This window comes from Bombyx mandarina, chromosome 06 (assembly GCF_030267445.1).
Source record: "Bombyx mandarina strain Sakado chromosome 06, ASM3026744v2".
Classification (NCBI taxonomy): domain Eukaryota; kingdom Metazoa; phylum Arthropoda; class Insecta; order Lepidoptera; family Bombycidae; genus Bombyx; species Bombyx mandarina.
This window is the reverse complement of record NC_143213.1, coordinates 8,719,164-8,735,430: the sequence shown is the minus strand read 5'-3', so window position 1 is coordinate 8,735,430 and position 16,267 is coordinate 8,719,164. Positions and strand designations below refer to the sequence as shown.

Sequence of the window (16,267 nt, the reverse complement as noted above, 5' to 3'; positions counted from 1 at the left end):
GCGACTACCAGTGGCTTTCGCTTTAAATTGCATATTAATACCTATATTAATAATACTAACCTTTATGTATATATCCTATATACTGATTTACTACGCTTTTCGTGAAGAATGTGAGAAAATATACTGTGTACTAGCCAATAAGATTTTAGTAACTGAAAGGCAGCGCATGCCGTTAACCGTAATCAATTTTAATAGGGCATAAATACTAAAAGTACCAATAATAGATCAGATATCACCAGCGCCCTCTGTTGCGAAAATACCTGCTATTTAGATTAAAAGATCTTACTGTAAAAGTGTATGGCCACTCATGATGCAACAAGAACTACCAATCTCTAGCTACTACTACGATGTCTGATGGCTAGGGCAGCTTTATTACAATACTATTCCAACATTCAGTTCATGCTAGTTAGTTGCCACATTAAAATTTTTTTTTTTAATTAACCACTATTAGGCGGACTGAGCTTTTTAACACATCCACTACAGAGAATACATTTACTGTTTAAGGTTCAATTCCATTAAATAAGCAAGTGGTTGTTCAATTTTGATGGTTAAGATAGTAGCCAAATTGAAGCAAGCAACTTTATATTTGTTCAATTCTAGGTAATGACATTGACACTGTGGTGTTATCTATTTTTATCGGCCTTAATTGAGAGTAAAGCAAAATGTTATACTTTTATCTTTTGAATAGTAGCCTGCCATTAATTTAAAAACAATATATAAACACACCAAAACAATAAATTTATTGAAATAGTGATCACATTATGTTCATTATGCCATTATATTATTTGAAACTAAAACAGCCTTGCATTTGAGGAATGTAAAAATAATGATTTATACACCGGAGTCTTGACTCCCAAAATCTTTAACTTAGGTATAACTATGTAGATTGTGAAAATGATTACAACATTTAGAACATTAAAATATGATTTTCTTTTTAATAATTTTTTTCTACTTAAACTACTTGAGTTACTCTAGTTTCTTTTGATCAAAATGAAAAGAAAACATTCATAATTAATTGTAATGCCAGTTAACATTTCACCTAATGAAAATTACAACTTTTCACAAATATTCCGTGTTAAACACAAAAAAAAGTGAGAAATGCACTGAAAACATATAAACTATTTAATAATAAATTAAAGTTCATCATGTGATGTATGCTCTTGTGATGTGCTAGAATCATCACATGCAGCAGGAGTGCTTAATTCCATTTTGTATTCACAACGGAAAGGTTCAGTTACTGATGTGATCTTTGTTTCCAAGTCACAGTTGACATTAACAGTTGTTGTTCGACTTGGACCATTCCAGCAAGCAATTCCATTTGTGTATTTCATCACAGAGTATTTATTGTTTTCAGGACCTGCCCATTCTCCCCAATTACCAAGACCTACCTCCATACCACCATTCTTGGATTTTTGTGTTACCTTCTGGAACATACACAGTTTGTATACATATTCTTTGTCTTCATATTCAAAGCAATCACCATCCAAGGAAGCAAATTCCTGTTCTAGACCATAATCCTTTTCTAAGTTCTGTTTTATGTTTCTAATGTTAGACTCTATTTCTCTAACAGTTCGCTCAGCATCTGTGTATTGCCTGCGAGCTTCTGAAGCCTGATCAACAATTTTTTGAGTCTCATCATTATATGATTTTGACTGCTCTGACACAGTCTCATCTTCTTCATGTTCTTCTTGTAAATCTAAATCGCTATTATCTTCTTCATTTCCTTCAAAATCAGCATCCAATTCTTCATGGTTTTCTTCAGCTTCTGTCTCCGTGGTATCTGTTTTAGCATCCTCTGGTTTAAACATACCTTGCTCCATCATCAAAAGTGGTTTTAAGATAGGCCAAGTTGTGGACAAGAATGCATCTTTATCTACTTTTTCATCACCACCCAAGAACATCTTTACTTCATCATCATCAACTTGGCCATCCTTGTTCCTATCAAATACATTAACAACTTTGATTTCATCTACACTTAACTCTCCATCATTATTTGAATCAAATCTATTAAAGTGTTCCGTTGATTCTTTTAAATTAGTTTCTTTCTCTTGGTCTAATTTCTTTTGTTTTTCCAATTCTTCTGCTTCTCTATATACTTTCAAAACCTCATTTTCTTTCATTTCTAGATCATTCTTTAGAAGCTCTTTTTCAGCCTTTATTTTTTCTGCTTCAGATTTGTCTTTTTCAAGTTGTGTTAGTTGTTCTGCCATTTCATTTCGCTTCTTATTTCCTTTTTCTATGAGGTCTATTCTCAATTGGCTGCCTGCTTTATGCAACTCTGCTACTCTTTGAGCTTCTGCTCGGGCTTCTTTTCCGAGCTCTTCACAAATGTTAGTACAGGCCGTAGGATTAGCGTATTCATCTGTTCCATCACAGCAATCACAGACTCCGTCATTAACCCTGGAACTCGGCAAATTCTGAGGCCGGTGTCCAGCATTTGTACAATGGAAAACACCGTTTATACAAGCCGATGTACCGGGTTCATCGCTACCGTCGAAACAATCACAGTAGTCGTCATTAACGTAGCTGAAAGGTATTGTAGCAGTTCCATCAAAACAAGTAAAATCTTTTGTCGGTAAATAGAGAGATGCTTTAGACAAAGATACACCGCGGGGTCTAGGCACATCGGACTGGGCAAATATGATGACGGAACAAAATATTACGAAATAGGAGGAAAATCGGTCGATCCATGTTTTACAGACCATGGTTATAGTTTAATTAACCATAAACGAAATACCGGTCACTTAGAAATTCGCGACTTTTAGAATTATCAAACGTGTAGATATTTCGAAAAATGACAGCGCTGACGTGAAGCAGTGTTGTGCAGAGCCAAGTTACTCGATAAGGCTTGAATGCCGACTCGAATACGCTGTATGTACTAATGTACATAAGTATATGTAATTAGAGTTAAAGATATTGCTTTTACATAGTAGGTAGTTGATGAGAAGGCAATTTGTTCTTTCATTATAAACCTAACAGTGTCTGAAAATTACCCCTCAATTATTTGTTTGGGTTTGCGATAAGAGTATAAGTTTCAACTTTAATTCACCTGGAAAGTAAATTAACTTTAATACAGGACATGTCACATCAATTATATTTTGTTAGTTTCATGTGATTAAATCATATAAGTTGAATATTGGTAAGTATCACAGTTACGTAAACCTGTCTACAACATTAAAAATGCTATCTAGTAAGGGTGGTACCGATATATAAGAATTCACTAAGATATTCGTAATACAGGTTGTATTCGTGTATCGGTAATCCGTCGAATTCTGATATGCTAATATTCCGTATTCACTTATTCATAATAATAGCCAACCACATCGGTCGGGTTGTATCTACCACAGAACACTGCTACTTCTAGCGAAGTATCTATCACACGAAAATATACTGGCATACGCCGTACATGTCCCGCGGATATCTGTTTATCACATTCATACTGCATGCGCTAAGAGTAAGTGAGATAATCTACATGTTTATATACTGAGCAATGAAAATAAGTACATTTCGGTATGATTTTAAGGACTATTTTGTATTGCACTTTTTACATGTCAAAGAAGCTTTATTTTCATTATTTTAATTTTATTTTCTGTTTCCTTCGAATTAGTTGGTTTTAAAACGATGATTTGAAAAACGAAAGTAGGTAGTTGACATTATTTACCAATTTCATAAATTAAAATATTTTTACACAAAACGTAATAGGGCCAGAACTAAATTAAGTGTTTTTACGTAATAAATTATGATGGCAATATATTTTTGCGGTGGTATTTAATTATCTTCTAAGAACTTCTCGAAATATAAATAAAAGTTTGATTTTTGAATCGAAATGACTTTCGAAACAAACGGTTCGTGGATTATAATATTATAACTGTTGTGTACCTACTATCCACCTCAGTACCGTGTCAGAGGTTTTTTTCGGAATCTGGAATACTCACTCTGAGCGACGTACCAGTCTTTCGGTAGAAAAAATAAAAAAGCTGATGTTTTTATGCACCAATAAGAAATAAATAATATTACTAACTTGTTGTTTATATTTATGAACAATGTTGACCAAATTCTGATTTAATAATAATGTTCATTTTAATGTACATAATATTCCTTTTTTTTTTTTATTGCTAGAAGGGTGGATGAGCTCACAGCCCACCTGGTGTTAAGTGGTAACTGGAGCCCCTAGACATCTACGACGTAAATGCGCCACCCACTTTGAGATATAAGTTCTAAGGTCTCAAGTATAGTTACAACGGCTGCCCCACCCTTCAAACCGAAACGCATTACTGCTTCACGGCAGAAATAGGCAGGCCGATGCCTACCCGCGCGGACTCACAATAGGTCCTACCACCAGTAGTACTTGTAAAATATTTAGTATGAAGTCAAATTCCTAGATACAATATACTATTTATAATCATTTAATAACTAATTTATGTGTAATAACTATGATTATTAACGTATTTCATGAATACCGTACTAGGTTTAACTCGTTTACCCGTTTTATCGAAGTTTATTAAGATATCAGGATATATTTACGTATTAGTTAAGGTATTATAATATTACATCATGAATATATTCGTATTAGCTAATATTGACAAATATCGGTATTAACCCATCTTTACTATCTAGTGACTTATAGCTACCACTGTTGTACTGTACTAAGTAATTACCTACTTATTCACTGTAAAATGAAAGAAATTTAAGTGTCATAACTTTATAATATCAAAAGAATTTTATAATATAACCAAGCTTGAAATTCTGATGATTTATTTGAATTCATTGAAACCATAATTTTTTTAAAAGGATTTACTCTTTTGAAAACGTACGCGGTAATTTTCATAAGCGCGTTGCAGTGTACCGAATTTCTGGATCATTAATCTCGAATCAATGATTCGAAATTCTAATGCAAAAAAAGGCGAACTCTGCACATCACTAACAAATAATACCAATGGAGGGTAGAGTAGAACTGTGTAGGTATCTATATGAAAACTGTCCGTCGAAATGTATTAAATTAGGGTAACGCTACATTAGCATCAAGGTATAATTTCAAGGAACCGCCAAATATTATTAGAGAGTAGGTTTGACAGATACTTTTTCTAAATCAATAATTATACCATTCACAGATTACGAAATAAAATCAAAAGGTAAGGTACACGTTTTCTTGTAATACTTAATTTTTTATGGTTATATTTACTGTAGTATTTTGTACACCGTAAGTTGTTGAAATTATCAATAATAAACGAAATTTCGTCGAAATTATATTATTTTTTTAACTCCGCATACTTCAGTTCAATGATTGCTACATTTATACCATATCCGTTGTCTACACCAGCGCGATTGTGAGAGGTTTTTGAACTGATTTATAGCATACAGCTGGACACTTTAATTTTTTCTCCCTTATGAGATGATTCTCCTTACCTCTTCCTTCTAGAACCAATATGCATGTCTTTAATGTTGTTCATATTTCCATTCGGAAATTTAAAAAAATATAATAATGATTATATCTCTAGCACTACATAAATGTTTTCATTGTATGTTATGAATGATAGCTTCGCCATGGCATGATGATTTAGATATTGCATTGCGATAAAAGGTATTTTTTATCAAATTATACGTTGTAATATTCTTCCATTTGCTGTTGTAGGCAGCTCATCAAACAACCCACCTGGTGTTGAGTGGCTGTAGTTGCTCATGGACTTCGGAAATGCAGGGACTTCGAAAAAAAAGCCGATGCCTACCGAGTTTTATCAAAGATCTCGAGACTTGTCGCAGTAATCTTATGGTTCAGTAAAACAATAAATAAAAACTAAGTTATATAATTAAGATAAATTATCTTTGTTACTATTAATTCAAACAGCTATCTGGTTTAAAAGACTTAAATCCAGGCCCTTAAAAAAATCCTAGTTGTATCTCTATTAATATCTATGATTTTTAGAACAGACAAGATTGTATGGGTTTAGATCTCTTTGCTTTTCCTAGTAAGGAAAAATTGTACCAAAAAATATCTATGCAGTGTGACCATATGTGGCAGGATCTTGCCATTTTGGCAGGATTGGACTCTTACACCGGTCACTCACATGCGCACGAATACGCAAACCCGCAAGTGTAGGACGACATTTGCAAATGATTATGCAAAGTTTTCGCCACATTCGTGGTTTTCCAAGCTGTGTCGGTTTTTAACAGACATCAAAGCGCGCGAACCGCGAACCTTCGCGTAGTCTCTCACACATTCGTTTGACCAGTTGCGCCGACGATTGCGAATGTAACGGACGAATCGCCATTTTCATAGTTCGTGACGTCTACTGTGTAGCGTATCTTCATCAAAAGAAATCCCATAAAAACCGCATGGCTGTTAATGATGTCTGGGAAAGAATTCAAAACTCTTTTTCTCTTCAATGTTCTATTGACGAATTAAAAAGGAGGAGAAATTCGTGAGACATTCGTAAACAAGTGTAGGAGGAAGCGCAAACGGGTTCGCAAATTGAGTATGCGAACCCATTTGCACGGCCGCTAGGTTTGCGAATGAATGTTTGACGGCCTTTCACATGCGCGCAAACATTCGTACAATGTACGAATATTTGCGCGCATGTCAGTGGCCGGCATAAGGCAGGATCTATAGTTAAGAGATGGTCACACTGTATCTATGGTTTACGTATACATTTCATACATACTACTTCAATGAATAAAATATATCTAAAAAACGTTGATGATTTGATTCTTCATTATTGTTATTATCTAAAATATTGATTTCAATACTCAGTAACGTAAATTTAATACAGTTGATTCAACTGAGTTGAAGCATATTTTGTATGCTACCATATATTTTCTCACATAATTTAAACTTCAAAATCATTAATCATTATTTTAATATTATTGTATTTTACAAGGTGATTGACATAAAACAATTTCTATAACCTTTAAAAATGGAAACAATTTTAGAGCAACAACGAAGCTACCATGAGGAAAGGGAAAGAACCATGGACGCAATGGTCAAAGAAATTCTTCACAAAAAAACTGGGGTAAGCCATGTTACATGATCACTGTAGATTGGATTTACCTAAGGGGTGCGGGTGCCTTATTGAGGTTAATAAATTAAAAACAGTTGCTTGATGTTAGCTTATTGAAATACATACACACATGAATACCCCTTCAAAGATTTTTTTGTTTGTACATTAAGGTGAAACTTAGTAACAATCACCTAGTACACCTATTGCACATAGTAATATGGTTACATTTTTTGTTGTATTTATTTTTTAGAAATGAACTAAATGTATTTGTTTAAAATTAAATGTCTAATTCTGATGCATTTAACATTTGAATGAACTGCTGAATGAATGGTACCTTTGTTGTATAAATTCAGGGCTGTTATCGAACAGATGAAACAATTAATAAGTTAGTTTTGTTATGAAACTACTAATTACAACTTAGATTTTTTACATTTTTAATGTGATCTGCATTGTTCCATCTATAACAATGTTTCAGCTTGATTTATTGTTGATTTGGTTTGTCCCATTAGGGACACCTTGTATGGTACTATTAGGCACTACAACTTTGTTAGTTTCTGTCTTGAAGCTATTCTACACACCAGTCAGAACTGAAGCCTCTAGTAGACTCTTATTTTGTGGCATTAATGTCTTAATGTACAAGTAACCATTTAATACTATTTAGGCTGTGGGCTTATGCATTATTTCTTCTTCTTTTTCTCCACCTTATCCCACTATGTGGGGTCGGCACAGCTAATTTTTCTCTTCCATTCTCTTCTATCAGCCGTCATCTCAACACTCACTCCTCTCTCTCTCATATCGTCATTCACACACTCCATCCATGTCTTCTTTGGTCGACCTCTTCCCCCTCTACCTTGCACTACCATTTCCATACATCTCCTAGTCACATGCATCTTCTCTCTACGCATCACATGTCCATACCACGCTAACCGTCCGCTCCTTAATTTGTTGTTTACCGGGGCCACTTTCACACTTCCTCTGATATACTCATTCTTTATCTTATCCATTCTTGTCACTCCACACATCCATCTCAACATTCGCATCTCTGCCGCATGCACTCCTCTTTCATGCTTTGCTTAACTTTCGTCGCCCAACACTCAGATCCATACAGCACGACAGGTCTAATGATCGTTTTGTAAATTTTGCCCTTGAGCTGAAGGGGCATTCTACGATCGCATGCTGTTGCAGAGACCTGTCGCCATTTCATCCAACCAGCGTTTATTCGATTTGCGACGTCCCGGTCTATGTTGCCGTCGTTCTGGAGTATAGAGCCGAGGTACTTGAAGTCGATTGGCGTGAAGTCTGAAGAACCACCAAAATCACAAAACATGTGCTTGGTTTTTGTTCGACAGATCTTCAAACCCACGTTTTCCAACCTTTCTTTCCATTTTGCCAATCTCCTCTGTATCTCAGGCCCTTCCTCTCCAACGAGAACAATGTCGTCGGCGAACAGCATACACCAAGGCGCCTCTTCCTGTATGTCCGATGTTAGGGCATCCATTATTAGGATGAACAGGTAAGGGCTTAAAGCTGATCCCTGGTGTAAGCCTACCGCCACACTGAACTCGTCGCTATTGCCAGCTGCGGAGCGTACGTACGTACTAGCTCTACCGTACATAGCTCGAACAAGCCGTTGGTATTTCCCTGGCACTCCTTTCACTTTCATGCTCCACCACAAAACCTCACGGGGAACCCTATCATACGCTTTTTCTAAATCAACAAATTGCATTATTATGTAATTACATATCATCATTATCCTGCCCTTCTCCCAGTCACCTGGGGTCGGCGCAACATGTTTTCTCCTTCCATACTCTTCTATCATATACCATTTCTTCGCTCACTCCCCTCCTACCCATATCGTCTTTCACACAATCCATCCATTTCTTCTTAGGTCTACCTCTTCCTCTAAATCCTTCCACATTCATAGTTAACACTCTCTTAACAACCTCATTTTCATTCCGTCTCATCACATGTCCATACCATCCCAAACGTGCACTCCTCAGCTTCTCTGTCACAGGTGCCACTTTCAGACTTCCTCTAACATATTCATTCCGTATTCTATCCATTCTCGTTACTCCACACATCCATCGCAACATTCGCATCTCTGCTGCATGCAATCGCCTTTCATCCGCCACTTTCGTTGTCCAACAAGCTGATCCATACAAGACGGCAGGCCTTATTAAGGTCTTATATATCTTCCCTTTTAGGGGAAGAGGGATGTGCGAGTCACATATGGTGCCCGTGACCTGCCGCCATTTCATCCATCCTGCGTCAATTCTGTGCCTCACAGTACGATCCAGTTCACCGTCGCTTTGGATAACAGACCCTAGGTATCGGAAGTCTTGACATACTGGCAAAGGTGTTCCGTCGAGGGAAATGGGTGTAAAATTGGAGAGACCGCCAAAATCACAGAACAGATGTTCGGTTTTCGATCTGCTGATTTTTAGGCCAACACTCTCCAACTTGCATCGCCATTTCTCCAGTATGTTTTGGACCTCGAGCCCGTTTTCTCCGACGAGTACTATGTCATCGACAAACAGCATACACCAAGGGGGCTCTTCCTGTATCTCCGATGTCAAGGCATCCATCACAAGCAGGAAGAGATAGGGACTTAGTGCAGACCCTTGGTGTAAGCCCACTGCCACATTGAACTCGTCGGAATTCCCCGCGGCGGTTCGTACATACGTCCTGGCTCGACTGTACATGGCACAGATTAACCTCACATACTTACCAGGTATACCTTTCTCATTCAATGCCCACCACAAAACTGCTCTAGGTACTCGGTCGTACGCTTTTTCTAGATCAACGAACACCATATGCAGATTCCTGTGCACGTCGCGATGTTTTTCGCACACTTGGCGTAGTGCAAATATGGCGTCCGTTGTCCCGCGACCAGGCATGAACCCGAACTGGTTTTGGGTGATCTCACTTTCATCTCGCAATCGCTTTTCTATCACTTTCTCCCAAACTTTCATACTATGAGACATAAGCTTTATTCCCCGATAGCTGCCACAGTCTTGCACATCCCCTTTATTTTTGTATATGGGCACCAGCGTACTGATGCTCCATTCCGTAGGGATCACTTCTTCTTGCAGCAGCTTATTGAAGAATAAAGTCAGCCACTTATATCCGTCTTCTCCCAGTATCTTCCATACTTCCACTGGTATACCGTCTGGTCCTTCCGATTTTCCGCTTTTCATACTTCTCACTGCTTCTCTAACTTCATACATACTAATCTCATTCACAAATCCGACGTTCTCTGGCTTCATATTAATCACTCTATTCCAGTCGTTCTCCTCATTCATTAATTTTTCAAAATATATCTTCCAGCGCTCTTTTATTTCGTCATCTCTCATTAAATCTTTACCTGTCTCATTTTTCATACATCTGACATGCTTAATATCTTTCGCTCTTTCTTCTCTAGCTCTTGTAATACGGTAAAGTTCCTTTTGTCCACGAGGTCCATCTAAAGCGGCATACAACCGTTTCTGAGCGTCAGACCTGGCTATAGCAACCGCTTTAGTGGCCTTTTTTTTACATTCTCTATACTCATTCTTCCTAGCTTGCCTCTCACTTTCATTACCTCTTTCTAGTTGCCACTTTTTGAATGCATTCTTCTTTTCTTTCAATTCTCTCTGTACATTCTCATTCCACCACCATGTATCCTTGTCAATTATACCTTTCCCTTTTGATTCGCCGAGCACAGCCTTAGCTGTCTTCCTGACACTATTTGCCATTTCATCCCAACAATCATTCGCAGATTTCTCTTTCATATCCTTCATTTCCAAGATGTTTTCTACCATTATTTCCCTAAATCGACCAGCATACTCATCTGTCTCTAGCATACGCCATCTAATTTTTGGCGAGAGACGGTTTTTTCTCCTTAGGTACTTGTAACTGATTATGCATAATTAATAATTATGCATTATTTCTCTAAGCCAAAAATAAATATTATATATCTAACAGAGCTCATGATCGTAGGAATTAATGTTAGACTTGAGGAAATGTAATTTTTTTCTCTAATGTATAGGAAATCAGAATTGCTTCATGATGAAAGTATTTGCTATGGAATATATTTATTTTTGATGTAAACCTAATTAATACTTGTTGTTTTATAATTGTACACTGTATGTTATAGAATTTGAATTTTTTTTTGCATATACTACATACTATGCTGAAATATATTATAATGGTTATGTTTCTTCAGCATCGGGAGACTATAAATGCTGATCATCGTTTGAAGAATTTACATGATGTATGTATATACAATTAAATTTACAGTTTGTGTAACCACTAGTCTTTTAGCATATATTAATTGTTTCTAGAGATATATTGAAGCCTCTATAAGACTTAAAGAATTGTATGAAGATAAAGATGGATTACGAAAAGAAGAAATATCAGCATTGTCAGGTCCACATGAGTTCCAGGAGTTCTATTCGAGACTTAAGCAAATTAAAGAGTTTCATAGAAAACATCCAAATGAAGTGAGTTACAATAATTATAATAGAAAATACTTGTGATTTAGTGCATCTATTATGTAGATGTAGAAATTTTTACACCTGAAAAGTTATTACTTGTATAAATTTTGCATAATAATTTGATTAATAAACCATTTTTTTATATTTTGATTTAATTCATGTTTATGTGGGATGTGTGGGATACAAGCATCCTGACTCCCTTGCCAGAATGCAGCCAGTTGTTTAATTTTGCTAGCTGTCTCGAGGAGTGACACTTGATTGGGATCCAGAAAATAAATACATGAATGTAAAAGCGATGAGTAAGACAGGTTAAGGATCTATTTAAATTTTATGGGTCAGATTAGCACCCTAACATTTTTCATAAACACCTTCATCAGTACCCAATATATTTAAAATTTATTTCATATGCATGATGTATTCTGTTGTAGATATCTGTACCCATGTCTGTAGAATTTGAAGAGTTGGCAAATCAAAGGGAAAATCCTGCTGAGGATTACACAGGTATTTGTTGGAAATATTAAATATTTTTTGTACATATTGTCATCATTGTTGTTTTCAACAGAAGTTATGTTATTTTATTATTAATTGTATTAGAAAAAAATAATTATAAATTTTCAGTTCCTGTCGAGTTCACTGATGAAGAAGGCTATGGAAAGTATTTGGACCTACATTCGTGTTATGAAAAGTACATTAACTTGAAAGGTATTGAGGCAAGTATTTCATTGTTTTATATAATAAAAGTTATATAAATTATACAGTACAATGTGAATGTTCATATAGTTTATTTGGAACATATTTATATATAGTCATATATAGTCATTTAAAAGCCAGCATGTTGATTGTAGGATTTTAAGACCAAACCAAAAAGACTAGTATTTTTGTTACAGAAAGTAGATTATATTACATACTTGAGCATATTTGATCATCTCTTTGACATACCTCGTGAAAGGAAGAATAGTGAATACAGGAATTACATTCGTGCATTGCTCACTTATATGAAAGATTTTGTGTCCAGAGTTAAACCTCTTTTGGATCAGGCTCAAGAAATGGCTCTAGGGCATCAGGAGTTTTTAAAACAATGGGAGTCTGGTACATTTCCAGGATGGCCTGTAAGTATGAAATTATAAAAATATAATTGTGTACTTCATTTTATGAAAATAATTTTGTTTAGTATTATTATATATTGAATTGAAATTAAATTTTGAAAATAAATTTAGAAAATGATTAGTACTGGTAACATTGACATTTAAATTCTTGTAGAAAGAAACTGGTGGAGCTTTAACAAATGTGGGGGCGCATTTAGATCTGTCGGCTTTTTCATCATGGGAAGAGTTGGCGTCTCTTGGCCTGGACAGATTAAAATCAGCTCTTATGGCTCTCGGCTTAAAATGTGGTGGAACTTTGGAAGAAAGAGCACAGAGGTGAGTATTATATTAGCTTTTTTTTCGTAAGTTTACAACATTGTAACTATACTGAGACCTTAAAACTCATATCTCAAGGTGGGTGGCCGTATTTACGTTATAGATGTCTATGGGCTCCGGTAACTACTTCACAGCAGGTCGGCTTTGAGCTCGTCCTCTTATCAATACTATAAAAAAACATTTAATTTTTTTTTTATTCTAGGTTGTTTAGCACTAAAGGTCAAACAGCCCTTGACAAGTCTCTTGTTGCGAAAAAGGGAAATAAGGCAAAGGCTACCACACAACAAAGACAAAAAGACATTGCTGCAATTGAAGCACAGGTTTATAGGTAAGTAGATTATTGTAGAATATATTATTCAATTACCAAACAATAAAGAATCAATATCCAAATCAATATTCAAAATAGTGTTGGTTACTAATTTTATGATTTACTAACTAAAACATCTAAGCAACATGCAAGGAATATAGTTTTTAGACTGCAGAGTGAAAACTGATAGATTTAGAAAGCAACTTCTTTATGCAAGCGAGGCTGGAGTGGAGCAACGGTAGAGCTAATATAATGAAAAGTTGTACCAGAACAGTACTAGAAGGTTTATCTCTAACTCTAGGCATGTAAATAGGATACTAGGACTAATAGTAGAGTAGGATACAAATGCAATTGATATTGATTTGGTTAGCCAGGAGGCAAAGCTTAATGTGTATACAAGACAGGATAATACATTAAGTGTAGGCTTTCTTTACCCTAAAAAGAAACCGACATAAGAAGGTGTTATTTTGATTGTATTCCATAGGTTCGCGACTATAATAAGCAGTACACGAGCATCAACTATTGAAAATGTAACGCGTCGTGCTGCAAGAGCTGCTGGTGAACGTCGCGACGAAAGCGGTGACGAAAGTGATGCTTCTGCAGCACCAGACCTTGATTCAGATGATGATGAAGTGCCATATAATCCCAAGAATTTGCCACTGGGATGGGATGGAAAGGTAAATTTTAGATTATTATTACATATTACATTACCCATGTATTAGCAAATAATAGGGTGACAGGGCAAGACATCATGCGTATTCATATCAAATTATGCAACTATGACTGCGTTGAGGTTCAAATGTTCTGACTTGTTTCATGTTTTATAAATAAATATGCATTGAATACACATGCATCAACTTCTTTGAAACCTCATATTAACTGCATAATTCTGCAACAGAATTAGGAAGTAAATATGCAGGCGAAATTTTATAAATATGTATACAAATAGACATTAATAAGATTGCATAAATGGTAGATGGTGAAATATTTTGGCCAAATGTAATTACAGTATAATCTCATTAATTTAGTACTGTTAAAAACCAGAGGGTGCTGGATTAATGGAATATTCGGTTAAAGCTGGATTATAGAGAAAAAATCAGTCTTTTTTTTTTTTATTGCCCTTGTAGGCAGATGAGCATACGGCCCACCTGATGGTGAGTGGTTGCCGTCGCCCATAGACTTCAGTAATGCCAGGGGCAGAGCCAAGCTGCTGCCTACCGCTTAATACTCTCCACAAGCCTCGTTTGAAGAAGGACATGTCATGGCGCTCGGGAAACACCGTGGAGGGGAGCTCATTCCATAGCCGGATGATACGTGGCAAAAAAGATCTCTGGGAACGCACTGCCTTGCTTAACAACCTTTTCCGCATGTTTAGAAGAATTATAATACTTTGGCAGATATGCCGTTTTCTTCTGCCCATGTCATGCAGGTATTGAAAAAATTAAATGCTTCATCTGGTTTAACACTTATAGTTGTATTTAAAGCTTTCCTCTTCTTGTACTACTTTGTATATTTCTACATCTGTCATAATTTGCTCTGTTTCTTCGATCCCTACAAGCCATGAATTTAAATTTTCTTCACTTGTCTCCAATCCTCTTTCTGATAGATTTTGTAATCAATCGGCAATAGATAGATTATCACTTCAGGATCCCATTCTCCTGTTTCTTCTGTTTCTGATGCACTTCATACGCATAAGCGTAGAGGGGCGAGGGAGGCGTGGACGAAGAGTGCTAGATTATTGGACATGTCAGTCTAGTGAAGTGCCGGATCAGTGAGATTATACTGTAAAAGATCCCAAAACAAGATATAAATATTTTTTACATATTCCATAATAATAAATGTAAGAATGGTATTTCAGCCTATTCCATATTGGTTATACAAGTTACACGGTCTCAACATAAGCTACAATTGCGAAATTTGCGGGAACTATACATACAAGGGACCGAAAGCGTTTCAGAGACATTTTGCGGAGTGGAGACACGCTCACGGAATGCGATGTCTTGGAATACCGAATACGGCTCATTTTGCCAATGTCACACAAATTGAAGATGCCCTTGCTTGTAAGTTAACGTTCTTGTTTTGTTTCACAACTTTTTTTTGTACACATTAAATTTAGCTGTATTTCATGCCTTCTCAACTGTACTAAGGTTTATTTCTACAATTCGGCATTTGCTTTTGATAAACTTCGTCATTTAAGCACCTCCGAAAAACAACAGTGTTAAAATTTATTCCTATAGTCATTATATTATTAATAAAGTACATACCAAATGAAAAAATAATTATTAAAGGTTGTTTTAACAACACATACTTACTTACTTTCAGTGTGGGAGAAAATTAAACAACAGAAAGAAACTGAACGTTTCGTGGCAGAGAATGATGAAGAATTTGAAGATTCTCAAGGCAATGTTGTAAATCGTAAGACTTTCGAAGATTTAAAACGCCAAGGACTTCTATAAGGAGTTTTTTCATGGTTCTTATTTTTATGATTCGTATGAAATAAATATTGCGTGTATAGATGTTGTTAGCTTTATTTTAAAATAAAATTTGCAATCTGTATGAACTTTGCGCCAAAGCTTTAGAGCCTTTACTGATTTGTGTTGTTCTACTCCGTCATCATAGTAGTCCTTTAGTTCCGTTCCGTGCTTAACTCGATACCCCATATCTGTAAAGAAAATATTATGTACTTTTATTCATTAAGGAATCTTTATCTAGACTTGAATTCCTTGATTGAATTGGAATTTGGCACCAATTATTTAAAACTTATGGCCTCAGTGGATAGATTTTGTTTTTACGTATATTTTATCTTGTATTGTCTTGAGGGCTGGGTGGACAAGCCACCCAAAGTTTCGAACATTATTGTCTTTTGTGTTTAGACCACGACCCCAAAAGGTGCTATACTTGAACGGACGGATGAGTGGACGAGCTCACAGTCCACCTGGTGTTAAGTAGTTACCGGAGCCCATAGACGTCTATAACGTAAATGCCGCCCCTTACCTTGAGATATGAGTTATAAGGACTCAGTATAGTTACAATGGCTTACAACGGCTACAACGGCTCCACCCTTTAAAT

General features: G+C 36.0%; 2 protein-coding genes across 2 annotated transcripts; one reads left to right on the top strand and one right to left on the bottom strand.

The window, feature by feature from the left end:
* Nucleotides 1-717: 717 nt before the first annotated feature.
* On the bottom strand, nucleotides 718-2,805 carry GCS2beta (glucosidase 2 subunit beta). Its single transcript, XM_028172175.2, has one exon. The coding sequence runs from the start codon at nucleotides 2,703-2,705 to the stop codon at nucleotides 1,134-1,136; it is 1,572 nt and encodes a 523-aa protein (XP_028027976.2). The 5' UTR covers nucleotides 2,706-2,805; the 3' UTR covers nucleotides 718-1,133.
* Nucleotides 2,806-6,501: 3,696 nt separating this feature from the next.
* noi (splicing factor 3a subunit 3 noi) lies at nucleotides 6,502-15,712 on the top strand. The gene is made up of 11 exons (XM_028172222.2): nucleotides 6,502-7,007; nucleotides 11,200-11,247; nucleotides 11,318-11,476; nucleotides 11,899-11,971; nucleotides 12,089-12,180; nucleotides 12,358-12,579; nucleotides 12,731-12,891; nucleotides 13,094-13,219; nucleotides 13,683-13,875; nucleotides 15,057-15,258; nucleotides 15,521-15,712. Exons 1-11 carry the CDS (start codon nucleotides 6,912-6,914, stop codon nucleotides 15,652-15,654), a joined length of 1,506 nt encoding a protein of 501 aa, XP_028028023.1. The 5' UTR covers nucleotides 6,502-6,911; the 3' UTR covers nucleotides 15,655-15,712.
* Nucleotides 15,713-16,267: the final 555 nt, after the last annotated feature.